At 42.7% G+C, this 26,515-nt stretch overlaps 2 protein-coding genes and 1 pseudogene across 2 annotated transcripts; all 3 read left to right on the top strand.

The window, feature by feature from the left end:
• The first annotated feature begins 2,084 nt into the window (after positions 1 to 2,084).
• On the top strand, positions 2,085 to 8,774 carry LOC137277088 (uncharacterized). Its single transcript, XM_067808752.1, has 5 exons — positions 2,085 to 2,128; positions 3,147 to 3,325; positions 6,465 to 6,629; positions 8,139 to 8,185; positions 8,730 to 8,774. The coding sequence occupies exons 1-5, from the start codon at positions 2,085 to 2,087 to the stop codon at positions 8,772 to 8,774; spliced, it is 480 nt and encodes a 159-aa protein (XP_067664853.1).
• A 2,419-nt stretch (positions 8,775 to 11,193) lies between these two features.
• On the top strand, positions 11,194 to 16,212 carry LOC137277077 (uncharacterized; annotated as a pseudogene).
• Positions 16,213 to 19,088: 2,876 nt separating this feature from the next.
• On the top strand, positions 19,089 to 24,238 carry LOC137284262 (uncharacterized). Its single transcript, XM_067816011.1, has 5 exons — positions 19,089 to 19,132; positions 19,488 to 19,660; positions 21,966 to 22,130; positions 22,830 to 22,876; positions 24,203 to 24,238. Exons 1-5 carry the CDS (start codon positions 19,089 to 19,091, stop codon positions 24,236 to 24,238), a joined length of 465 nt encoding a protein of 154 aa, XP_067672112.1.
• Positions 24,239 to 26,515: the final 2,277 nt, after the last annotated feature.

Below are 26,515 nucleotides of genomic sequence, written 5' to 3'. Positions count from 1 at the left end.
GTTGTGGACTTTGGACTAGTTAAAAAACCGTCATTACAAATGTTATAAATGTAAAATCGTTAAACAAATGCGCAGTTTACAGATGCTATTCGTGCATTACAACATGTGAAATTGACAGGTAAACGTGAAACAGTCCAAAATTCATTATCTTATCTTAAAAGATAAAGTCCAACCGAGTGTCAGTCTGTCAAACGTGCTTATCGCTGTTCTTTCGCAATGTGAAGCCTCACAAAGTTCCACAGATGTCAACCAAAGCCCTTTGTCACACCATTTTGAGGTTTATGTCGTCGATAACATATCCAAGTTATAATCATCGTCCTTTCCGCCAACATGTCCAAAAAGAACGTCGTTGCCGAATTTTAGACATGTTGTACAATGCAAGAGTTTCCAGCAAGCCTTGTCATTATCATTGCATGTGGTATAACGGTGTTTTCCCAGCTGCACTGGAAACAATGAACTGACGATTTGATGCTCTGAAACAAAAGAGATGAACAATAAACCATTCTTGATGCAACAGATTAAACTTGTTGAATAATTAGTATCTACTGATATCAACACCACCACAATACAGACCGCTATCAACACACTCCAACACCATCACATTCTCCTCCCCCAACCCACAAAAGAAGTGGCTTTTGATTGGTTGCTTGGTTGGTTAACGCTGCGCTCAGCAGTATTCCAGCAGCTATATAGCGGCGATCTTTACAAAATCTCATCTGGACTTGAGCTTGAGCATCGATCTTTACCTTACCTCACGCATAAATGTCGTTTTCTGTTTGGCGTCTTCAATTATTTTCAATGTCCCCCGCTGCCAATGGCAACGCATTCGGTACTTCGTAGCCGTTTTACTTCATCTCGAATAACATTGAATTACGCATGATATACGGAAATTACCGATATCTTGCGATTGCAAATCGATGGAAGGGAGGTAAATTTGTATTTCATGTGTTGTCTGTGAAATCTGGCGAAAGCAATTGCCTCTTGTTCCATTAAATACATTTTGACTAAACGTTCAAATGTAGTCCCTGTGAATACTAACAGGGGGAATTACAACTTCACCTTCGGGATGAACAGCAGATGCTGGAAGGCCGCCTTCGCAAAAATAAAAGGAAAATCGTCAATATGGTCATTTTCAACAGATGCAAGAGGGAAGGGGAAGAGGGTCGAACACGGGAAGAGTTTCGAACTACCTGAACACCTGAACACATGCACACACATATATTACCTCTTTGGACATTCTGTATTCTGGACAACTGATTTCAGCTAGATGTGAAAAATCACTGACGGCTTTGCGAAAGGAGCAGATGTCTGTAAGCATCAAATGGTATTTTTAACGACACTCCCTGGTGAATACGTGACCCAGTTCACTGCTTATATGTGAAGCTACATTTCTAGATTCACGTTACTTTCAGCTTGACGACTTGGAACAGGAGCAGTACTCTGACTAAGGTAGTTGACGTATTCACGGCGTGCGTGCCCCTTCTATACACGTGTCTCGTCGAAACCTCACCCGGATAGGTATTCGTTTGAGGTCGGCTTTAACTGCTTAAGCGACCAAATAGATTTTTGTGATATACCGTTGGTGTATCTACCAGGTATGTGAAACCTTACAACAGGCGCTTTATCAAACATGGCGATGTGGTAGCCTAGTGGTTAAAGCGTTCACTCGTCACGCCGAAGACCCGGAATCGATTCCCTACACAGATACAATCCACTGTTTCTCGGTAATAGAGTAACCATGTATTTTCTTTAATTTCCCCTCAAATGTCAAGGGACGGCAGGGTAGCCTAGTGGTGAAAGCGTTCGGTCGTCACGCCGCAGATCTGAGTTCGATACCTCACATGGGTACAATGTGTGAAGCTCATTTCTGTTTTCCTGCGACTTGATATTACTCAAAGCGGCCTAAAACTAAACTCGCCCGCTGTGTCCAGACACTTATGTTAGGGACGCTATCACACTTCCCCAGCCCCACCCCCACCCACACCACGCACCCACACACCCACACACCCACACACCCACACACCCACACACCCACAGACAGAGGATTTAATAAAATATAACTGTAGTATTTGATTTTCAGAGCCATGATATTTCTCCTTGTTCTAATCGGATCTGTGGCAGTTTACGGGTAAGTGGCGTATGTGATTATATCAGGTACGTTTATAGTATTGATGGCATATACTAGTATACCTGATCGTTTTTGTGCGAATGTTTTAAGCTTGTGTATCAGATTAACTGCAGTCTATGTGTAGGCTGTATACAGATGTATGTCAGATCATATGCATTCTATATGTAGATGGTTTAAGCTAGTATACAGCTGTATCAGATTTCATGGCAGTTTGTGGGTGAGTGGTATGAGCTGGTTTTCTGGCAGAACAAGCGTATTTTGGTTAATATTTGGCCTCTTGGGGTAAAAGACAGAAATAGCGCGGAGAAAGTGCCCGTGTTTTCAAAGCAATGTAAGCATTAAATGCATGTATACTAAAAGTTGTTGCTCGGTTGCGTTCCAAGGCTATTTCATTATCGTTGTTTCAAATCTTGTTATTATTAGTTTACCCGTACCACACCTCTGTTTGTCTGTGTCTCCATAGAGGGAAAGGTTTGGAACTGGTATAACTAACGCTCAGTAACCCAGTCTACTCTAAGGCTGAATGGGTGGTGAGATAGTCTAGTGGGTAAGGTGTTCCCTCGTCTCGCGAATGACCCTGGATCGATTCCCCGCAAGGGTACAATGTGTGAGGCCCATGATAGTGCTGAAACATTGCTAAAACAAACTTACTCATTCAAGTTCCACCCACTCACTTACCCATCCAAAACCCACCACCCACTCACTCACTCACTCGGACAGAAAGGTAATGTATATAATGATATATTTCCCTGCTAGCAGTGTTCAAATGTGTACTTTCACTTTCTAAAATGTGGATTGAGAGAAAGTACGACTATGTAACTAACCTGATTAAAGAAACTGGAACCGGTTTCTTAAAGCGATCTTATCTTAATGACTGAATTAATTCCAACACTCAGTCATGTCTGTGACGCTTGAGATAGTATTCCGGCGTGGTCCTAGAGAAGTGCGTATCAAACACTCCGCCAGTGCCGGGACTCACTCCACATGAAGACCTATCAGAGACTTCTCTGCCCCCCAGACAGGACCATGACCACGACCACCACCACCACAACCACTCCTGCACCCACAGCAACAATCAGCATATCGTGCCGAAGCAGGTTGTCCTCAACATCGTCAACGACATGGATAAAAATGGCGACGGCATTGTAGGACTGACCGAAGTCAGTGCGGAGTTTATATCAAGATATGACCCCGAAAGTAAGACAATTATTAGAATTTATTACTCTCTTTAAAAGAAAAGAAACGCATAAGGTATTTTAGAAGAACGTACATGTAATGCGTTAGTTTAAGAGCAATATTTTTTTCATGAAATTCACACGTCAATAGACAAAGAGTTCGCCAACACAACAACAGCCTTTATTGATGTGTTTCTGTTTATAGTAAGTTTGACTCAAAAGCGGACCGATGAATTGGAATCTAACTCGGAAACTAATACACATAAAATACTCTGATCGTAATAAAAACATCATACCAAGTCCGTGAGGTTTTTGCAGAATTTGTGTCTTGATAATAAGAAAAGTTGTTTAACAAACTATCACTAAAATATTGACAGTTCACTGTTTGGCACGAGGGAGGCGCGCAGAGAGAGGGACAGCCATGCGTTCGAGACGCACGCGCACAATTGCCGACAAAGTTTTTGATTCATTAACCTGTGCTGTGATGTCTCCATCCTTTCTTGCACGCCCGACTTTCCATTTCTCTGCACTGTTTTATGTTTATTAGTTGTTTTCAAGTTAGATTGCAGTTCTGATGTACGACAGAATGTTATGGATGTCAACTTCTTCGTTATTGTTATCACGACGTTTCTGGGCTATTCCTTGCCCCTTCGTCAGATTGCACTTCATCGGTCCGCCTTTGAGGCAAACACACTGTTACTTACGATGGCGTCATAGTCACTACCATTGGCACGAATTACGGTTTATCACAGTCTCGGCACAGACTAGATAAGTCAACAAAGTGATTCTTTCCTATTCTTCCCGCTATGCGATGGCCAGCTGTGGAAGTGTCTGGGTGTGTTTTGACGATGACGTCTATCGACTCCATCCCGTAGGCGTTCTATCAGATTAAGATCTCGTGAACGGGAAGGCCATGGCAAGACACTGGCGTTAGAACTGGCAAGGTAGCGGGTCGTGACAAGAGCTGTATATGAAGATGCGCTGTCATGCTGGAATAACGTCCTCTGTTATGTGACGCGCAGGGATTTCGTTGCTATAAAATTCTTCCAAAACACTAAGAAATCAAATCATTGTGTACTGGATATCACACCCCACGCCGTGACGTTTCAACCACCGAATCTGCCGAGCTATCGAATGCAAAAAGGAGTAAAATGTCCATTTGTCCGACGGTGCAAATGCTGTCATCCACCTCGGGAAGAGGAAATCGTGGTTCATCGCTGAACCAGACTTGCCTCCAGTCTCTAAGGTTCCAAATCCAGACTCTACGACTCCAGTTCGACTCATGAAAGTCTCTCAGCATCCTTAGTGACATCCATACTTCACGCAGTCGGTTCCTGACAGTTTGGTCTGAAATTCTTTTCAAACCAGGCATGTGTTTTGCAGTCACCACGGCTGTGGCAGAAACGATGATGCAAGTGAGCAACCCGGATGCAGACGTCCAGGGCTAGGGTGGTAAATCTCAGAGGGTCGCTTCTCTGGCAGTCTTGGGTGGAATTGGTCTGCAAGCCACAAATGATGCTTTAATGAACGTTGAAATGTCGGCCAACTGCAAACTAATTCTCGATGTCGTCCAGGCGGCCAATGGCGATATTTCGACTGGCGGCACTCAGTCGTGGTATAATGATTTCCTCAGGCAAAAACGAATGACAAAACACCATGTATGCCTTTCTATAGTGATAGATATGGTATGCTTTTCCGCTTACCTGCACGTGCATGTTGCTTTGTGTGTTTTCTTGGTGACGCGAATGTTCTTCAAACGCTTCTGCAAGAGAAAACGTTATCTTGCCTCGTTTTTTGCGCTGAAGCAATTCACAATCACACAAACAGGAAGTTTTCGAAACAAACAGTATTGTTTTCCTCGGGTACATGAGTCCAATATTCTCAAAATCACCTATGCAAATCTTTCTTTCTAAAAGCGGCATAAAATCCAACTCACTTGCTTCGACACATCTTGATACATTTGGGAGTGAGTGAGTTTATTTTTTCGTTGCACTAAGCAATATTCCAGCTATATGGCGGCGGTCGTAAATAATCGAAACTGGACTAGACAATCCAGTGATCTACAGCATGAACATCGATTGTGCAGTTGGGAACCGATGACAAGAGTCAACCAAGTCAGCGGGCCTGACCACCCAGTCCCGTTACTCTCCTCCTACGATAACCGTAGTCGCGTTTTATGGCAAGCATGGGTTGCTGAAAGCCTATTCTACTCCGGACTACACATTACAAGATTCTAGAAAAGTACATTCTGGTATTTTAGAACAGTCATGTGGCGTTCCAGATTCGAACCCTCACATATTCGTCAGCATGTTAAGTCAGCGACCTAATCTAACACAAAATCTAATAATTGCAACAAAACCAAAATTTGCAGTCAAATGTGATCGACATACCAACCATAGTCTCATGTTTTTGGACACCCGAATAAACAGATGTTTAACAAACGATCATTATCTTCTTGTCATTTTGTGTCGTGTTTTAACTAGGGGTGACCACTTGCTGGTAGAACGGTCAATTGTGCGAGTTGCATGTGTGAAATATCACTACACACGCACGGAGACTTTACATAAACATGGAGCTACCTTCTGCATGCTACGTCACATGGTATCCTCTCATTGACAAAAATTCTCCAGCATGACATATCTGTTCATTCTCTTCCCAAAGGGTTTACGCGCGACCATACGTTCCCACATAACCTCTGTTCTGATACAGTCAAACCCGTGAACGTCCCAGGGTAGAATAGGCCTTCAGCAACCCATGCTTGCCATAAAAGGCGACTATGCTTGTCGTAAGAGGCGACAAACGGGATCGGGTGGTCAGGCTCGCTAACTTGGTTCGCACATGCCATTGGTTCCCAACTGCGCAGATCGATGCTCATGTTGTTGATCACTGAATTCTCAGGTCGACTTTGATTCAATATGGCAGTGACCATGGAGTCTTGCTCCTACGTATCATATGTTTGAAAATGAAATTGTTTCAGAAAATACTTCTCTTGGTTCTAATGTCAATAATGGTATTTTTTCCTCGGAAATATATATATTAGCTGGGTGCCGTTGAGAAAACAGCCTTTGCGCTACAACTGTTGCAAGCCTATGCATGGGAGTTACGTTATGATCGCTTTCGTGCAACTGCACCATTAACACAATATTCCTGATGTTGTTCAGAGGACGGTAAGGTCCCCGAGGATGACTTTGTGAAACAGTGGCATCAGCGCTACCATGACGATGACGACTTCGTTGGCTACCTCTTCCACCACTTCGACAAGGATGACGACGAGAATCTGACTGCTGCTGACCTTGCCATTTTGGCGAAATCTATTGACACTGACGGTGGGTGATGTTTCATTTAATTTCCGTTCACAGATGGATTTAATTTGCGTTCACAGGAGTGTGTGTGAGAGAGAGAGAGAGAGACACAGAGAGACACACACACAGAGAGAGAGAGAGAGAGAGAGAGTGTGTGTGTGTGTGTGTGTGTGTGTGTGTGTGTGTGTGTGTGTGTGTATGTGTGTGTGTGTATGTGTGTGTTTTGTTGTCAACCTCATGACATTACTCCACAACTCTAGCAGTCTCGATAGTCTCCAAGGGACACGTTCCTTTAAACCTCCACGAGTACCCTGGACGCATCTATGGTATTTCTACTTGCTTCCCTTTGATGACTTTTCATCCAATCAGATGTCTATGCTGGGTAGTTGAGCGTACACACCACAAGGCTTCTATCAAAACTCACTCCTTGGCAACACAGTTATTGCAGAGAAAACTGAAGAGATAGAATGAGTTCTTGCATATATTTTGGAAGTGATAGAAAATGTTCTTGCATATATTTTGGAAGGTTTCAGACATGTCAGTCTGTCTGTGTGATTTTCCCGCTAAATCCTAGCCGTGCAGCGAGCAAACCTTTGCGACTGCGGCCGCTATCTTTGTTGACACTAGCAAGCTTGTCTGACTTGCTGCTGTGAAAAGGTGGAGCCAGAAGGAAGGTAATACAATTATCGGCCTGAACCGTCGATGCAGCCATGGTACTAGTTAATCGGAACATATACCCTGGAGTTTATCGATGATGCAACCCAATGTCACCGATCGTTTCTCCTATACTGTACCTGTTTGAGTGGAGAACAAACCACGTGATGTTAACCCGTGAGTTAATACGCCAAAGCATTCGTAATGAAATACGCCAAAGCATTCGTAATAGCATTATGACTTCTAATACAATTAATCCGTCGGAAATAACTGATTTTTCAAGGTACGTTCATCTTTTATCTAAATATATACCCTTGATACAGAAAATTGAGTTCAGCAGTGTTCTAGTGCAATACTTAGGTGAAACATACCACTAAGGTGCCACGGACTGACAGTTGTTTCAGACATGCTTTCAACGTTCAGAGGAAACCTTAATCACAAAACCGCCTTCAGTGGGACGCCGCGAGTCTATTCGGTTTGTCCTGGAATAACACGAATTGGTCACAAATGTTTGAGCATATATGGAATCAAGTCGCAAACAATGGCCACGAGAGGTGTCCGAGTCTCTATTTGGCTTGACACGAGTTGGATATGCATGCCACGAAGGCACATTAAGCGCCCATTTTAAATGAAATATACTTGTGTTGTTTAATCTTAAACCAACCAGTCGCCCTCATAGCAGCTGGATTTGAAATGCTCTGTTCGTACTAACAAAAACCCACACAGAAAAATACATTCCTTCTTTGAAACGCTCGCTGACAGTTTCATCTAACGTGAAGAGTTTGCCCTTGACCCTCGCTGAAATGGACTGACAGATAAAGTGCCAAGAAAATGTGTCTCCTTTGTCTGTAGCCCTTGACAACGTTTCATGTATTTCAGGGAATGGTCAAGTCTCCGTCGCAGAGTTCCAGGCATTCATGATCAATGTAAGTCACGTGACAATACAGCTTTCGACAGATTCACATATATACCATTCCAAAAAGGTAGGGAGATGCATTGATAAAATACTAATGATGAAGTCAAGGAGGAAACTATGATGAAGAGAAATTAAGGGGAAATGTGAGAATTTATTCCATTGCCTTGGAAACGTTTCATCTGTATAGACAGATATTACCTTTTCTCATATGCATTCACAATGGGTAGTGGTATGGTCGCAAAATGGAATACCCTACTTTTTTCACGGTATATTCGGTCAGATACCTATATGGCATTTTAATTTTAGCAACAATCTAAAATTCAACACGTACATGTGATCTTTAATATGATAAGACATTGATAGTGAACTTTAAATGCAATTGATAAAATGAAACCAATGTCGAAAATACTAGGAAACGTGGGAGCGGCAACCCGAATAATAACTATAACGGCGGTAGCGCACAGTTCGTGAAATTATAGTTTTGCAAGAAACAAGCACTGGGAGCTTGGTTGACGGAGGCACTGTGTTACTGATATACACTTTGTATGTTGCAGCTCTACGTCAACTGTGTACCGTCAAAATATTCTCACGGCCCTTGAGATCAGCTGTCGAATAAAACATTGTGGTGTGCGTTGTCATCTTGTTTCATTTGTCAGTGTTGGTCGTAGTTGGAGATGACGAGCAAGACAACGGCACTGTAAGGGCCGCTACTGGGAAACAGGATCTGCTCATAGTGTGATGATGAGTTAAGGATTTTTCAGGGTGCGTCATTTCAGCATGTGAGCACATGCAAATCTTTGACCCAAGTTTCTTGGTCGACAATCAAGATAAAATGACAAGCAGACACCTGGTTTTGTAATGTCCCTACTTGTATTTGGAGATCTCTGTAGTTTAAGAAATGCAAAAACGCTTACTTGTTAGGAAAGCCACCAAATGTATTTACAGGACTAAGAATTAGATCAGGTTCCAGTTATTATAAAAATTAAAGTAATGATTACAAACGATTGTTGCTGAAAAGGTGGGCAAGCCCTCAATTTTCCAGGATAAAACTGGCTTGCGTGCGAAAAAAGGCGATGTTCGAGGTTTTCAGAATGAATTCTGGTAGCATTTGAAGATTATTGAAGACGCGTGCTCGCGCACGCACTCACACGCTCAGAGAGAGAGACGTTCTGGTGTACTGTAACTAGTGTACTGTAATCAACTGGATCTAAAGAAACACTGTGAATTCTGCGAACAGCACAGATGCATGCTCGTGTGCATAATCATTCCCTTCTTGTACTAACAGTCCTTGGAATGTATATGACCCAGTTCACTGCTTACATTAGAAGTAACGTTTCTAGATTCACGTTACTTTCAGCTTGACGATTTTTCGGAACACGAGCAGTACTCTGACTAAGGTAGTTGACGTATTCACGGCGTGCGTGCTCCTTCTATACACGTGTCTCGTCGGAACCTCACCCAGTTAGATACATATGTATTCACCTAAGGTCTGCTTTAACTGTTTAAACGACCAAATAGATTCTTGTAACTTACACGCCTGCCTCTTGCTGTATCTACCGGGTATGTGAAACCTTCTTACACCTTCTTACACCTTCTTACAACAAGCGTTCGCTCGTCTTTCCGAAGACCCGGAATCGATTCCCTTCATACAATCAGCCCTTTCTCACGGAATCTGGCAATAGAGAACCGGGTATTTTCTTCATTTCCCCTTTAGATGTCAAGGAATGGCATTGTAGCTAGTGGTTAATGTGATCGCACGTTTTACCTAGACCCGGGGTTCGATTATTCCCGTGCATTAATGAGTGAAAGCCACGCTCTGGGTTTCACCCGCCGTGATATTGCTGGAATACTGTTAAGAGCTCACTCGCTCACTTTATCCTAGTGCAACTCGCTCACTTGCTCCCAACGCAGCCTTGACCTCTTCAATCAAAGTATAGTACACTTCTTTAGTCAACAAAACTGACTTTGAATCGAACTGTCGTCTACCCAGGAGATGTTTAACTATATGTACACGTAGGTGTGAGTGGGTTCTTTGTTCTGTACGTGTGTGTATATTTTCGTGTGAGAATGTCTTGGCGTGAGGGTGTGAGAGCGTGATAGCATAAGCCAGTGACTGTGTAATTGTGTGTGTGAGTGCTTGGTTGTACAATGTGTGCGAATGTATGATTGCATGAGTGGTTTGATGAGTGCATATGCTTACGTCAATATGTTTGATAGGTGTGGTTACGAGTGCGTTTTTAACATTTGTGTGAGCAAAATATATATGTTATCAATCTGAAATGTATGTGATGTGTATGTATCCTCCTATTTTATTGTATTATTTACTGTCAAAATGCTTGTGATTTTAGTGTCTCATAGGTCAAATGGCCGAGTGCTTTGTTTAATGGATGTTTGTAATGTATTGTATCTACTGTAAAAGCACGCGACACTTGAATAAACACTGTCTCTCTGTTTACGAAATGCAAACTCCATGAGGATAAGAAGAATGAATATCAAGAGTAGTAAGATAATATTATGGCGGTTATAAATAAGGCTGTGCTCTAAGGAAGAAACATTTTTAATGGAAAACTTTGTTTTAAGGAAGATTAATCTAAAATATAAAAATTACTTTATTAAAAGAAGTCCAATTGATCACAAAATGAAACCAAAGCTAAGCTTGTCTTCTCAGTAATACCTGTTCAACAATCGGTCAATCTGTATAACACTTGGGTTAATTAACCAGGCATTTGGACAATGTACACAATGACTGAATATTTCAGTCACTGTACGCATTGGCTGACTGTACACATTGACTGTAACATATATGACGGGCTTTGCAGCACTTCTCCCCCTCTCCGCCGTCACGCTCCTCCCCATCTCCGCCGTCACGCTCTTCCCACTAATTGGCTTTGCTAAAAGCCGATGTTAAACAAATTAAACAATTACACGTTCCGTTTTTCCTCCCACAAAGGGTGAACTGGTGTTATTAATCGCTAGTACTTGTCTGAACTGAATCTGCTCTATTTGATTTTCAGAACCATGATAGCTTTCCTTGTTTTAATCGAATCTGTAACAGTTTACCGGTGAGTGGTGCGACTATATGAGATGTCTGGGTGGGAGGGGCGACTGTTAGGGTCCATATCAATAGACTATTGCATGTTGCTGTTGCGATCGCCATGGTCTATTGTAAGTTGCTATAGAGATAACTGTTGCGATAGTTCAACCAACATTCAAATTTCAGACAAATTGTTGCAATTTTCTACCAAATTCTTTTACATTAAACTCATTAAACCATATAATGTGTTCAGTAGTTTATTGCTTATAACTTTCATGTCAGTGATGAGTTCTTAGTGAACATGATTTAGCATTTAAAAAATTCGACAACAAACTAACACATTCAGTCCTTCACACAGGATTTCATACTATTTATAACAAAACTGTTGTCTACAGAGTCTTTTATCCCGACAACTTTGTATGTAAAAGAACATGCAAATTAAGACCCGTGAAGGTCCCGGGGTAGAATAGGCCTTCAGCAACCCATGCTTGCCATAAAAGGTGACTATGCTTGTCGTAAGAGGCGACAAACGGGATCGGGTGGTCAGACTAGCTGACTTGGTTGACACATGTCATCGGTTCCCCATTGCGCAGATCGATGCTCATGTTGTTGATCACTGGATTGTCTGGTCCAGACTCGATTATTTACAGACTGTCGCCATATAGCTGGATTATTGCTAAGTGCGACGTAAAACTAAAGTCACTCACCCACTCACTCACTCACTCACATACAAATTAAGCAATAAATACTGGATGTGTGGCGCTATGTCAAATTTGAGACAAATGGTCACCTTTCACTTTCAATAGAAAACAGTTACTGTGTGTACGAGTAAAGGTTGAAAATTAAATAGTTCATGGGAAGATGTTTTTAGTTTAAATAACATGAAGATATATCCAGTGCATTGAACAATCAACTAACACAATAGATTTAAAGAAGTCAATAATCGTTTGTCACTATGAAAGTATCAAGAAATCTCACAAATAAATCCGTCATCAGATAACCCGATGACTCAAGCTGAAAGGTGGGTTAACATAATTGGCAGATGGCAATATTTCACAATAACCCTCAGTTTACTTATCATAAGCAGTGTGATTTAGGGATAACAGATGCAGCCATTGATACACTGGGTCGTCATTGTATGATCCTATCGATAAAGTATTATAGGAAGGTTCACAAGCGGGATCGATTCGCATCGTTACACCCTAGTGGAAAGTATATTATATGTTTTGTGCCAGTGATATAAACTATTATAACTGATCATGTGGAGTTTGGGGGCGAACCGTAAAAGCTAGTAAATCAGATTTAAACGCGGTTTGTGAGTTTATTTTTAAGATCTGGTTACATGAGGTAAAAGAGAGAAATCGTCAGTTAAGTTATCAAATAGCAATGAAGCACATTCTCAAAATTATGTAATCGGGGGGAAACGTTTTGGACTGGCGTAAATAAAGCTCAGTCTCCAACCCTACGGTGTCCTCTCACTTAGCCAGATTCTGTTAAAACAGGTCTCTCACATAGCCAGAGGGGGTTTGGGCTGACTAGGGTTAGTGTTTTCACAACACTTAGTCCAGATGAGCCATAGTCTGTACCAACAAAATCCTCAGTGAGTGAGATTAGTTAAATTTATATTGAAGTGGGATACATGTACATTGATATGGTATGATTTGATTTTTGGGGGAGAATTTGAGGAAATGCTCCATTGGTGTCATTTGTGACATATGCATCAAAGTTTAGTGATATCAATGACAAGATTATTTATGCAAAAATAATTACTATATATAACATTTAGGTCTCTCGTTTCAAAAAGACACAAATTGGGGTGCACAGGTAAATTCTGTACTTGATAAAGTTTCACCAAAGATAAATTGTTGGAGGAGTTACAAATACTAATTATCAAGAAAGATCAGTTTTATAAATACTATTGAACTGTGGAATTCTTTGCCGAAGAACTTATACGATCATCAAGTAAATCGAGAGTAAGATTACATCAAATTGTAATATCCAATAACAACTTGTACTTGTGGAACTGCCTTCGAGGACCCCCGTCATTATCTTTTGTATGTCCTAACTAAAGAACTATATGAAACATTATAGTTTGTTTCAAACATGGGTGTAACATAAATGTTGTTCTGTGTGGTAACCTAGAATTACCCAGATCTATAAATCATGATATGATGAAATCAGTGCGTAACTTTACCATTACAAGAAGAGGTAATCAATGTTTCGGTTTCTTCTGACAAACATACTAAATGTATGTTTGCTGTAGGGATGTTTATATTCATGTATATTGTATCCTTCGTGTTATTTAGGATGTTATGTACTTTTGTAATCATGTTATGAATGAAGTAGCTTAAATGTTGTTTTGTCTCGAAAGGGAATAAAGAAGCTTCGTGCCGAGCCAGTTTGTGAACGATAAATCAGAAACAACATGTTTAAACCGAATTTTAATATTACAAAAAACACGCACACGCTTGCGTACATTTTACATCGTGTCACATTGTAGAAATAGAGTATAGCCCTCAAACAAAGGCTCACGCTTCAGTGGCTGATGCTAATTACCTGGCTGCTATCTCTCACCTAGCCATAGTGCTAATTACCTGGCTGCTATCTCTCACCTAGCCATAGTGCAATGTTGCTTTAACAAGAACTTCTTGGCTAGATTCTGGCTAAGTGAGAGTGAACCCTACTCAAGCCTATTTTAACTCTTAAGACCCGTGAAGGTCCCGGGGTAGAATAGGTCTTAAGCAACCCATGCTTGCCATAAAAGGCGACTATGCCTGTCGTAAGAGGCGACTAACGGGATCGGGTGGTCAGGCTCGCTGACTTGGTTGGCACATGTCATCGGTTCCCAATTGCACAGATCGATGCTCATGTTGTTGATCAGTGGATTGTCTGGTCCAGACTCGATGATTTACAGACCGCCGCCATATAGCTGGAATATTGTTGAGTGCGGCGTAAAACTAAACTCACTCACTCTCTAACTCTGAAGCGACGGGAGGGTTAGTCTAAGGGTTAAGGTGTTCGCTCGTCACGTGAACGGCCCTGGTTCGATTCCCCAAATGGGCACAATTTGTGAAGCCTATTCTTGGTGTTCCCTGTCCTGCTATTGCTGGAATACTGATAAAAGCGGCGTGAAATTAAAGTCACCCACTCATTCACTCTAAGACTGGACGACTTGTCAGTGAATTCTCTGCCCCCAGAGAGGGCCATGACCACACCCAAGTCCACACCCAAGTCCTGCACCCACAACAACCATCACCAGATCCTGGCGAAGCAGGTTCTCCTCAACATCATCGCCGATATGGATAAAGATGGCGACGGCATTGTGGAACTGCCCGAGGTCAATTCGGGGTTCATTTCCAGATATGACCCCGACAGTAAGAAACTTATTAGAATTTATTACAAGTTGTCTGTCATATGTTTGTCTAACCGTTCATTATTTACAGCGGCGGTTTGGTTAAAGCACTCGTTCGTCACGTCGAAGGCCCGAGTTCGAATCCCCACACGGGTACAATTTATGGAGCCCATTTCTGGTGTCCTCGTCGTGATTTTGTAATATTGCTAAAAGCGGCGTAAAACTCAACTTACCCATGTCAGTGGTAACAAGTGATTGAAACTGAAACTGAAATTGTGCCAGAAAGTACTTCTTTTTGGCTCTAATATCTGTACTGGTGATTTTTCCTCAGATTTTATTAAACTGGGTGTGGGTGCCGTTGAACAAAACAACTTCAGTGCTACAACTGACGAAGGACTATGTGGTATGGGAGTTACGCTAAGATAGCTTTCATACAACGACATCCTTAACATGATGTTGCTGATGTTGTTCAGAGGACGGCAAGGTCCCCGAGAATGAGTTCGTGAAACATTGGCATCAGCGCTACCACGACGATCGCGACTTCGTCGGCTACCTCTTCCACCACTTCGACACCAAGGACGACCAGGAACTGACTGCAACTGACCTTGCCTCTTTGGCAAAAACTCTTGATGCCGACGGTGGGTGGGGTTTTTTTGTATCGTGAACTTCATGAAATTATTTGTTCAGTGGAGGCAGATGTGGATTCTGCAATAATATGTGCAAATATGAACTGAAGAGAACGTTTAATACAGATGCATAACACTCCACAAGCGTCCTCTTTTGGAGTTGAGTCCCTTGGATTCGAACCTACACCCCCACAGTCAGGCACCTAATCGCCAGCACACAAAGTCAGCTGCCTAACCCGCTCAGCCACCACGGGTAACTGACTTTGTGTGCTGGCGATCTGAGGGTGTGGGTTCGAATCCCGGATGGGACTCAACCCCAAAAAAGTACTAAAATTTGTGCTTTACGAAGAAAGTGTAATTCCAAATATAACATATGTTACATTTGACCACTTTCTAAATGGCATTGTGTAATCATCTATGGTATTACCTCCCTTTGCTGGCTTTTCAACCAATCAGATGGCTACGCTGGGCAGTTGAATCACAACGTTTCCATCAATACTCACTTTCTATCTGATTATCCTTGCCCATACAATTGCTGCAAAGATGACTGAAAAAGGTAGAAGAAGTTCTTGCATACATTTTTGGACGGTTTCGGACATGTCTGTCGTTGAAACGCTTTTGACAGTTTCAACAAATGTGAATAGTCTGTCCTTGACCCTCGCTGAAACAGACTGACAGATAATGTGGCCAAGAAAATGATTTGCCTCCTTTCTCTGTAACCCTAACAACGGTGCCTGAATTGCAGGAAATGGACACGTCTCCGTCGCAGAGTTCCAGGCCTTTATGAGCAATGTAAGTCACGTGACAATTATTTTTCGACTGAACCACATGTATTTGTTCAGATTCCTATCCGCCAGTTTATCTTTAGCAACGTTATAAATTCCACACGTGATTGTGATCTTCATTGTCATAACATATCGGAAATAAACTTTAAATGCAATTCGTAACTGCGTCACTGATATACGCTTTGTGTGTTGGAGCTCTACGTCAACTGTGTACCGTCAAAATATTCCCTCGGTCCTTGAGATCAGCTGCCTAATAAAACATTGTGATGTGCGTTGTCATCTTGTTTCATTTGTCAGGGTTGGTCATAGTTGGAGATGACGAGCAAGGTGACGAGCAAGACAACGGTGATGTGAGGGCCGCTACTGGGAAACGGGATCTCCATATAGTGTAATGATGAGTAAAGATTTTTTCACACTGCCTTATACTTGGCGGATCCAGATGGGGGTTGCAGGGGGGCACATCCCACCCACCCCACTTTTTCCTGGAAGTATATTAAATCACCATAATGTGTGTGCACCCAACCTCCGTCCTTTCTCAAGAGTACAAACACGCACGCACGCACGCACGCACGCACGCTCGCACGTGCACATGCACACACACAAACACACACACAAACACTCAAAAACCATCACGCATGCAAGCACTGATGAGTTCGCTGGTTTGATTGGAGCATGTGATTGTATCCCAATTGGGTAAAGGATGCTCACAATATTGACCAGTGGGTGTCTGTTGATAAGTGAATTATTCTATGCGTTTTATTATATAATATTCAAAGCGTGTCAGTCAACTCAGAGTCAGGTTGATATATTATGATAAAAGCCCTGAACCCACTGTTGCAATGGATTTGTTGCCACCACACTTCAAATGGCGTGTGAAGAATGGAAATAATCATTTATGGCCACGACACCAACTCCCAATTGCATCCACCGCACAACACTATACAGACTGGTCATGTCTGGGAGATTTCACGAGTGCTTTCAGCAACATGGCCATGTTTGCCATAGTTTGGTAAGCTACAGTCCGTTTGGCTCTAAAGCGGATCGATGAAATAGTAGTCCAACTCGAAAACTAGTAAAAAGAAAATAATCAGTGACACGCTGATCATAATCAGCGAGGGACCACGTTGGTGGGGTAGTCATGTGGTTAAAGCGCTCACGCGTCACGCCGTGACTTGGGTTCGATTCCCACATGGGCACAAAGCGTGAAGCCAAATTCTGCTGTACCCAGGTGTGATATTGCTGGGATATGGCTAAAAGCAGCGTAAAAGAGAAATCACGTACTCTTTTATGTATACTGCCGCTCCGCATCTTCAAGAAGAACTTTTTGGTCCACCTCACAGACGATGCTTCCACCTTCTTTGGCTGTCTGACCCGTAAAGGTCCCGGGGTAGAATAGGTCTTAAGCAACCCATGTTTGCCATAAAAGGCGACTATGCTTGTCATAAGAGGCGACTAACGGGATCGGGTGGTCAGGTTCGCTGACTTGGTTGGCACATGTCATCGGTTCCCAATTGCACAGATCGATGCTCATGTTGTTGATCAGTGGATTGTCTGGTCCAGACTCGATTATTTACAGACCGCCGCCATATAGCTGGAATATTGCTGAGTGCGGTGTAAAACTAAACTTACTCACTCACTCACTCTTTGGCTATCTTGGCATGGACCTTGACCTAATCCAGAGCCACGAGGTCATGAAATGTCAGAAAAAACTGCTGCTCTATCCGGCACTCCCTACCCAACACCCTACTTAAAGATAATTCTCCTAGCTGGACTGTCCGTCTGAATTTTCTACGTTCAACAGGTAACGTCTTGTGCTGGAATTTTGTGCTGTTTCAGGTTTCCAGGATGCTTACTAATCTCTAACAACTGTAATGTAAACGTGACTTTTTGTACGTACCTTGACCTCATCATTCGATGTTGCAGCTCGTGGAGATTCGGGGTCAAACTAGGTGCCGTTGTACAAAACGATCTTAACGCTATGGTGCCCGTAACCCAGGGGCGGATGCCGCTTTTTTAAAGACGAGGTGGGGAGATAGGGCTGGGGTGGGGTTTTACACAGTTGAGGTTGGGGATAGGGGGTAGGGATGGGCGTGGGTGCACATGTCATTTTTAACCCGTTTTCACCAGACTTTCAACAGTTATTTAATAAACTGTAAGGTCACCCTCCACCCCCTGCACTCCCCTACTGGATCCCCCTATGGTAATCACCCATATCTTAGTATAGATTTAAGGTAGGCATACCGCTAAGGCTGTTTTGTACGACAACACCCTGGTCTTCACCAGTCCATGCTGGTTTATCAAGATTATTTCCAGACCACCTTTTTAAAGCTGAAAATTTGCTGAGTACAGCGTTATACAAGAACAAACTAACAAATAAACAAACCACGTGTTCTGTCAACGCATGCAAGTTTTGTGTATGTACCGCGACCTCGTGCCCTGTCTATTACATGGTGTGTGTGACCGGCGCCAGATGTTCAATCACAATCGACGATGACACAGGCTCTTGACGTGTTTCGTCCAATTCTGAATTTACTCTAAGGACGATCCCTAGATTTTCGAAACCACCTCAGATTGAATAAATACGTATCTAAACGACATCATAAGCAATTTTCATAACTTTCGGAGATATTTTTATGATGTCCAAGATAACGGGCGGCGGGAGTAGCCGAATGGTTCAAGCGTTCGCTAGTCAAGTCGATAACCTGGGTTCTCTATATGGGTACAGTGTGAAGTCCATTTCCGGTGTCCACCGCCGTCATATTGCTGAAATATGGCTAAAAGCGGCGTAAAACAAAACTCACTTATGTATAAACCTGTCGTAGGCGTACTTCTTCCAAGATGGCGCCATACAGTGATGACTGGCTGTGCGCCTGACTGGGCTTGTTCTCATTGTTTACATGTTCAGAATGTTGGCAGCCGTCCTAATATGGTCAAATGTATCAACACTTGTACTTTCATGCACAACAGCACTGCGGACATTTGACCCTTACACACTGGGGTCATGGTGCACTTTGATATACAAGGATGTACTTTCAGTCGACTACATGAACAATGTCACTCTGAGGTCGTTATAACCATGGCTGATTCTAGCCTCACATTCCTCTTTTCCAGCAACCATGATTACATTCCTTCTTCTACTGGGAGCGATGTCGGTGTATGGGTGAGTGTTTTGAAGCACCACGCGCACTGTGCCAGTATTTGGTGAATATTATGAGTGAGAGAGTGAGTGAGTGTAATTTTTAGCCGCGCTCAGCAATATGGCAGCCGTGTCTAAATAATCTGGACCAGACAGACCAGGGATCAACAGCATGAACATAACTTTACACAACAGAGAACCGATGGTTAATATTATGAGGTACAAAGTGCAGCATTTCAATAGTTTTAGTCAACTGTGTTCGTGCATTGTGAATATCATGGTGCAACATTTCAGGACCTTTTTGTACAACACCTGACAAGCACATCAATTACCTGATGAGTTGCTAGGAGATAATGCTAGTTCCAGAGTATGATTCCAGACAAGGAGGTCATAATCACGGCCACGAGCACTCCTGTATCCATAACAACCACCAGCAGAGGACAGCCAGTCAGGTGGTCGCAAGCGTCATCGATGACATGGAGAAAGATGGAGACGGAACCCTGTCGCCGACTGAAGTCACGGATGAGTTTGTCACAAACTACGATAAGGACGGTAATGAACGTTCCACTTGATATTTGGAACTAAATTGTTTGTTTGATGTTTTACGCCGCTTTCAGCAATATTCCAGCTATATGGCGGCGGGCAGTAAATAATCAAGTCTGGACCAGACAATCCAGTGATCAAAGGTGCGAGCATTGACCAGTGCATTTGGGATACGATGACAACTATGCGAACGAGTCTCACCACCCAATCCTGTACGTCGCCTCTTACAACAGGCATGGGTTACTGAAGATCAATGTTAACACGGATCTTCACGGGTATTTGAACCTGAGTATAGGGTGGGCAAGGTACCGCAGCTATCACTCCACCCCCAAGTGGCCGGTTTCTTACTCTTCGCAGACTTAGTTGTATGGTCTTTTCTCGTGTATTTTATGAAACATTTTATTTAGTTGTATACTTGCAAAAAAGAAACGCATAGCTAAAATTTGTTTTTCAAAGTAGAATGTTTAACATAAAAATGCTTGAAATCAATATAAATGTCATTGATAACTGTGAATACAGCCCGTACACTAATTTAGTGCACACGAACACAACATTTGGGAAACTGTCGCCAAAATATAGCACCTTGAATTAAAACTTGAAATCGCATGTAGAAAAAGCTGTAAGCATGTTGCACGTGGAGATATGGGTACTAAAGCTTCACACCGATGGGTATGAAACTGTGACAGTCCCGTTACAAAACACTCTAAGTTGATCCGTATTTGCGACCCTCAAGATGTAAAAGACTGATTGAAACTGGAGAAAGTCTGTCATCAGTAGCCAGGCACTTCAACGTGAGGCAAAGTACCATTTTCCATCTGTGGCAGTGCTACAGACTCCACAAGTCTGCTAGAGATCGACCTAGAACTGATATCCCAAGGGCTACAACTCCGGGACAGGACCACTTCATCGGGGCGTTGCATCTGCAACAAACACAGCCAACAATGTTCCTGGACTTCGTAGAGTATCAGCGCAAACCACCAGACATCACCTACGACATCATGGGATACGATCAATGCGACCATATACACCACCTGATCTGCGGCATCATCATCGGGTGCAAAAGTGCAGAAACGTCCGACCATGGACCCTAACGCACTGGAGGAGGATCTGGTTTAGTGATGGGTCGCGGCTGTATCGCCATGATGGCGGGAAGCGTGTCTACCGACGGAGACATGAACGCTAAATGCGACACTGCATTCGCGAAGTTGATAGATACGACAATGAGAGTGTCATGACAGGTACATCATTGAATGAAACGATAGAACTGGTGCGCATACAATGAAATTTAACTGTTGTACGCTACCGCTATGAAATCCCCCATCATCACCTTATTCACGCCTTTCCTGCAAGACAACGCCAGAGTGCATACTGCGTTATCATGAACTATCTTGCCAACAACAATTTGAATGTGGTGTCATGGTCAATCAAATCGCCGGATCTCAACTCCATTGAACATCTATGGGATCTGCTAGACAGACGTGAGAACGCCGACAGCCGCAACCACAAACGCTACAACAGCTGAGCCACGCACTGCAGGATGAGTGGAGAAGGATTCCACAACGCCATGCCCATGCGGTGCAGAACAGTGATCCTGCTCGTGGTGGTCACACCAGGTGCTGACTATGTCATATTGTCGTCACAGACACAGTTGTCCCCAACAGCAGTGGATGACTGTATGTAGTAGCGGAAATATGTACAATTTGGTTGTTGTACATTCTATATTTATTTTGTAATCCGATTACAGAAGACACATCAAGGTAAACTGATATTCTGGTTATGCGTTTCTGTTTATGGCCAGTGTATGAAGGCTTTCTGACAGGTTTCATTTAACCTTCCTGCTTTATATCATGGAACGGTCTGATAGATTTGATGAAGCCTTTGTGCAATCTGCTAAGACTTTCTGGTATATTTTGCGAAGCCTTTCTGTTTATTTGAATGAAGACTTTATGGTTATTTGTGATAGATTTCATTTGACGTTTCTACTATATTTTATCAAGACGTTCTGATATGTTTATTAAGTTTTTTCTCTTATATTCTATTAGGACTTTCTGGTATATTTTACGAACACATATAACCTATTTGTATGAAGACTATATGATTTGTTTATGAAGACTGAATCATTTATTTTAAGAAGATTGTATTATTCATTTCTATAAAGACTGTATTATTCATTATTCATTTTTATGAAGACTATTTAATTCGATGACGATTTAAAGAATTATTCGTGTTATGATTTCATGATTCATTTGACGTCAGAACAGACTGAATGTCCTTAAATTATATAACATTGTCGATGGTGGTGATGTTGTTACAGACAACGGCGAGGTTTCTGAGGACGAGTTTGTGCATCAGTGGCATCATAGGTACCACGACGTACGCCCCTTTGCCGGCTACCTCTTCCACCACTTCGACATGAACGACGACCTCAAACTGACCGACAAAGACGTCGTCGCTATGCAGGTCTTCCTTGATGCCGATGGTGGGTGTGTCATGACAAGGAAATTGATGATTACCTGATGGGTGCTTTATGTCGGGGAAGTGGGTAGCAGTCACAGATGATGGGTGTTTAATGACGGGGTTTGGGTAGCAGTCATAGATAATGGGTGTTTAATATCGGGGATTGGGTGGCAGTCACAGATGATGGGAGCTTAATGTCGTGGAAGTGGGTGGCAGTCACAGATGATGGGAGCTTTATATCGGGGAATTGGGTAGCAGTCAAAGACGATGGGTGTTTTATGTCGGGGAATTGGGTAGCAGTCAAAGACGATGGGTGTTTTAAGTCGGGGAATTGGGTAGCAGTCAAAGACGATGGGTGTTTTATGTCGGGGAATTGGGTAGCAGTCAAAGACGATGGGTGTTTTATGTCGGGGAATTGGGTAGCAGTCAAAGACGATGGGTGTTTTATGACGGGATTGGATAACATGCACAGATAACGGCTTGTTCTTCATTACACTATGCATGGTGGCACACAAACGCCCGAGTTCTTTAGCGTTAATAGTTCGGAACGAAAGTGTGCTTTGCTACTATACATGGTGGCAGAGCGTTAATGAGGGTGGTGTTAGTGACAGTGACAGTGACAGTGACAGTGACAGTGACAGTGACAGTGACAGTGACAGTGGTAGTGGTAGTGGTAGTGGTAGTGGTAGTGGTAGTAACTGTTCCTGTTATTGTCCTGCAGGTGATGGTAAAGTCTCAATCGCAGAGTTCCAGGCCTCTATGATGAGCGTAAGTTATTCAACGTCTGATGAGTCCGTCTCATACGATTATCACAAATGTCTGGGTCAATCGCTCGATTTTGATTTCTACCTGCCTGTGTACTCGAGCCGTAGTCACACAATAAAAGCCACTATGCCACCTGAAACCATGACCCTCCCAAACCTGTCACATACGAAGAACAACAAATGCGGTAACCCGACTAATTTGTTATGAAGCCGGCTTTATATTCCCCAAAATGTGAAACACATGTACGGTTTAAGTCAATATCGAGTATGACCACTGCATGCAGAAACACATGTGCTACACTTGTACGGGCACACTGGAGATTATACGACGCTGCCCAAGGAATCTGTTGCCAGTCATCCTGAAGTTCCTAGACATCAAGTTCCTAGAGATGAGCAGATCCTCGGCACAGTGGGCCGTTTTCCCTGGGGTCCGATTTTACTACGAACTCTCCTACACAATAAATCCCACAACTGGTGACAGGTTTGGAGATTTGGCAGGCCACGGAAGTATTATAATGCCTTCTTGTGTGACAAAGTAAATCGCAACATCAGCCCTGAGGGGTTTTTCGTTAAAATCTTTAAAGCAACGTCTTAAAATGCGGGCCATCGGAACAACAACCGAGCGAAAGATTTCGTTGATGAAAAAGAAAAAGATCCGTCCTCCTATCGTAGGAAACACTTCCCCAGACCATCCCCAGAAATCATGTTCCACGGTGGTACTACGACTGTATTTGCCTACGAAAAAACCGGCAACTCTATTCTGGGTTTCTCCAGACTGCAACATTCCTTTGCTTTGCCGTTTTGAAATTTAGATAGTATTGTCGTGGTGGCATTTTATGTGGTGTGACACTCGCCTGTCAATCAGACCTTAAGTAGCTTCCCATGCATACAATGCTCGTGCGCTCTTGATTTGAACGATTTAGGAAGACAGCAGCCAGTTTGTTTTATTACTCTGGACTTTGAGTTCAGGTTTTAGAACAGCTGAGACATAAACTCACTCTGTTATGTCAAGTCAGTGATATAATCAGTGTTGAGATTGCCGTATGTTTGGGGCCACGTATAGCTGAAGTCATACATCTAAGGTGGACAGGCTCCTAAGTTACAATGGCTCTGTGGCAGAAATTCTGCCGAAGTGACGTTCAGTGTTTACTTATATATGATAGAGACGTAAACATTCATCAATACGACAACATATCGCCTTCATTATTTTTTAAGTCTGTGAAATTCTGAAATGGCAAGCTATTTTAATAGGTTTAATTGTGAGATACGCGTTTTGATGTTATGACTTAAATGTACATTTGCTTTCATGCCCTTTCTCTTCACATTTCAGCTCTACAAAAACTGTGTCAGTTCTCATGGGCACTAGAACAGCTATTAAAAGTACCACCAAATCTTCCCTGTTATATTTTGATAATTTATCTAACGAGGTTAACCAATATGTGTAAGCAAAGGAAACATAAAGAAATATAAAGTCGACAAACACGTATAAAGTAAGATTTCTTCGTGTAAGACATGCCCACCTCACCACCATTACACGTAATAATATACTACTCAGAAAAAGAAACGCATAGCTGAAAATTGTTATCAATTTATACACTTCAGTAATACAGGGCAGCCATGAAGAAAACCTAAATGAACATTAACGCGTCAATGGTGAAAGAAACTGCACGTCACAAATGACAAGTGTTCCAAGGTCAAGGTCACAGAGCAGTCAGTATCTTGTGTGGCCACCATTGGCATCAATGGTTGCTTGGCATCGGCTTCCCATAGACTGGACCAGATTCCGGATGAAGAACCTGGGAAAGAGTACTCTTCCTTCTTGGCCACAAAGAGAGCAGGTAACGTCTGTGTCTGAAGGTCACACTGTCGCACACAACGATCCAATTCGATCCACAAATGTTCAGTATGGTTAAGATCCGGTGATCGTGGGGACCAATCAAGAACCTGAACTTTGTTCTGGGCAAGACAATCCCTGTTTATTCTTGCAGTATGCGGTCGAGCTTTATCATGCTGAAATATAACGTTCTGAAATTGTCGTGAGTCCTGGCACTACCGATGTTGTGGAGGATGCTGTGGTGAACCTATTCCGCAAATGTCGGAAGCCGAATAAACCTGCCCTGAGCGGGCGTGGTTACACAGGGTCGATCTGACCTGGGGCGATCACGCGTTGACCCTTGCTGCTGGTAGCGATGCCAAAGTCTTGCTACGGTACTCTGTGGCACATTCATTTGCCTTGCAATCGCAGACTGAGATCAATCGCATTATTGCTCTGAGTGTCAGTGAGTCTAGGCATGACTTTCACACCAAATTAAAAGTGTCATCAAGAACAAATGATCTGAGGTTCCACTTTGGTACACAGAGAAGGTTAGTCGAGGATGAACGCAGAGTTTTAGCTGGCATGTAAGGAGAGACTTCTTGAAGATACGCAGGCTCAATACTATGAATAGACTGATAATCAAGTGTAGTCGATGTCTTACAGTAAAGCTTCAACAGGAAAGCATTTAGGAGATGGGATGGGATAGGAGTGATGAGGATGATGTGCAAGTGTTTTGGTTGGAGAGAAACTAGTCGGGTATTCGTTGAAGCTTTTGGATGGACTCTTGTGAAGCTGTTGCAACAAGCTGTTGCAATAGTCAAGTCGCGAGAGAATGAGTGTTCTCACCAGGGCAGCATCCTGTGTGTCAGGAGATGTCTGATCTGTCCAGTGTTACAGAGATGGAAGTAACATTTTCATCATAGATCAAAAATCTGTTTCTTAATGAAGAGGTCAGATTTGGAGAGGGACACCAAGATTTTTTACATATGGAGAAGGTGGAATTATTATGTTTCCCACTTTCAGTTGATCATGTTGTGATTTTACTTACATGTTACTTGTTCCAACAATCATAACCGCTGTCTTGAGTTCATCTGGGTTTAGTTTGTTGAACATTCACGAACCAGTTTGGTCAATCGCATCTTCAACTTTGGTGAATGTTGTCACGGGCCCTTCTTTTACCATCAAACAACTGAGTATCGTGAGCATAATGATGATGATTTGTAACTTTCTCACAAAGCAGGTCACCAATGTCTTTGCTATACAAAGAGAACAATACAAGACCAGGAACCGGCCCCTGTGGTACACCATAAAAAGTGTAGCTTCCTACGATTCAACGTTATGAACAGCAACAGATTATTAAGTAGGACCTGACCCGAAGTCTTGATAGAGGTTTGTGGTTACCCACCGTATCAAACACTCGCCGAGAACGGCTGAGTTCCCCAAATCAATGTTCCACTGCAAATCATTAACAACACGGAACAGGGGTTGTTTCCGTGCTGTGGAATGACTTATATGCAGACTGGAATACGTGGTAGAGGTCATGCTTACTCAAGTGCTGACCAAGTCGCACCTTCACAGCTCTTCCAAGTTCTTTGAGAGGAATTGAAGATTAGACACTGGCCTGTAGTTACAGAAACAGGAAGAGTCTAAACCAGCAAAGGTTCCATAATTGCATGTTTGAAGCAATCTGGAACCGTGCCACATTTCAAGCTTGAGTTGATAATCTGAGTGAACACAGGAAGTAAAATGTCACAACAACATCTCAAAACAAATTTAGTAGGGACTAGATCCAGTGTACACCTTGTGCCCTTTTCACTGAAGATGCAG

Source organism: Haliotis asinina, chromosome 1 (genome assembly GCF_037392515.1).
Source record: "Haliotis asinina isolate JCU_RB_2024 chromosome 1, JCU_Hal_asi_v2, whole genome shotgun sequence".
Classification (NCBI taxonomy): Eukaryota; Metazoa; Mollusca; class Gastropoda; order Lepetellida; family Haliotidae; genus Haliotis; species Haliotis asinina.
The sequence above is the reverse complement of the archived record's forward strand: the minus strand, read 5'-3'. Positions and strand labels throughout refer to the sequence as shown.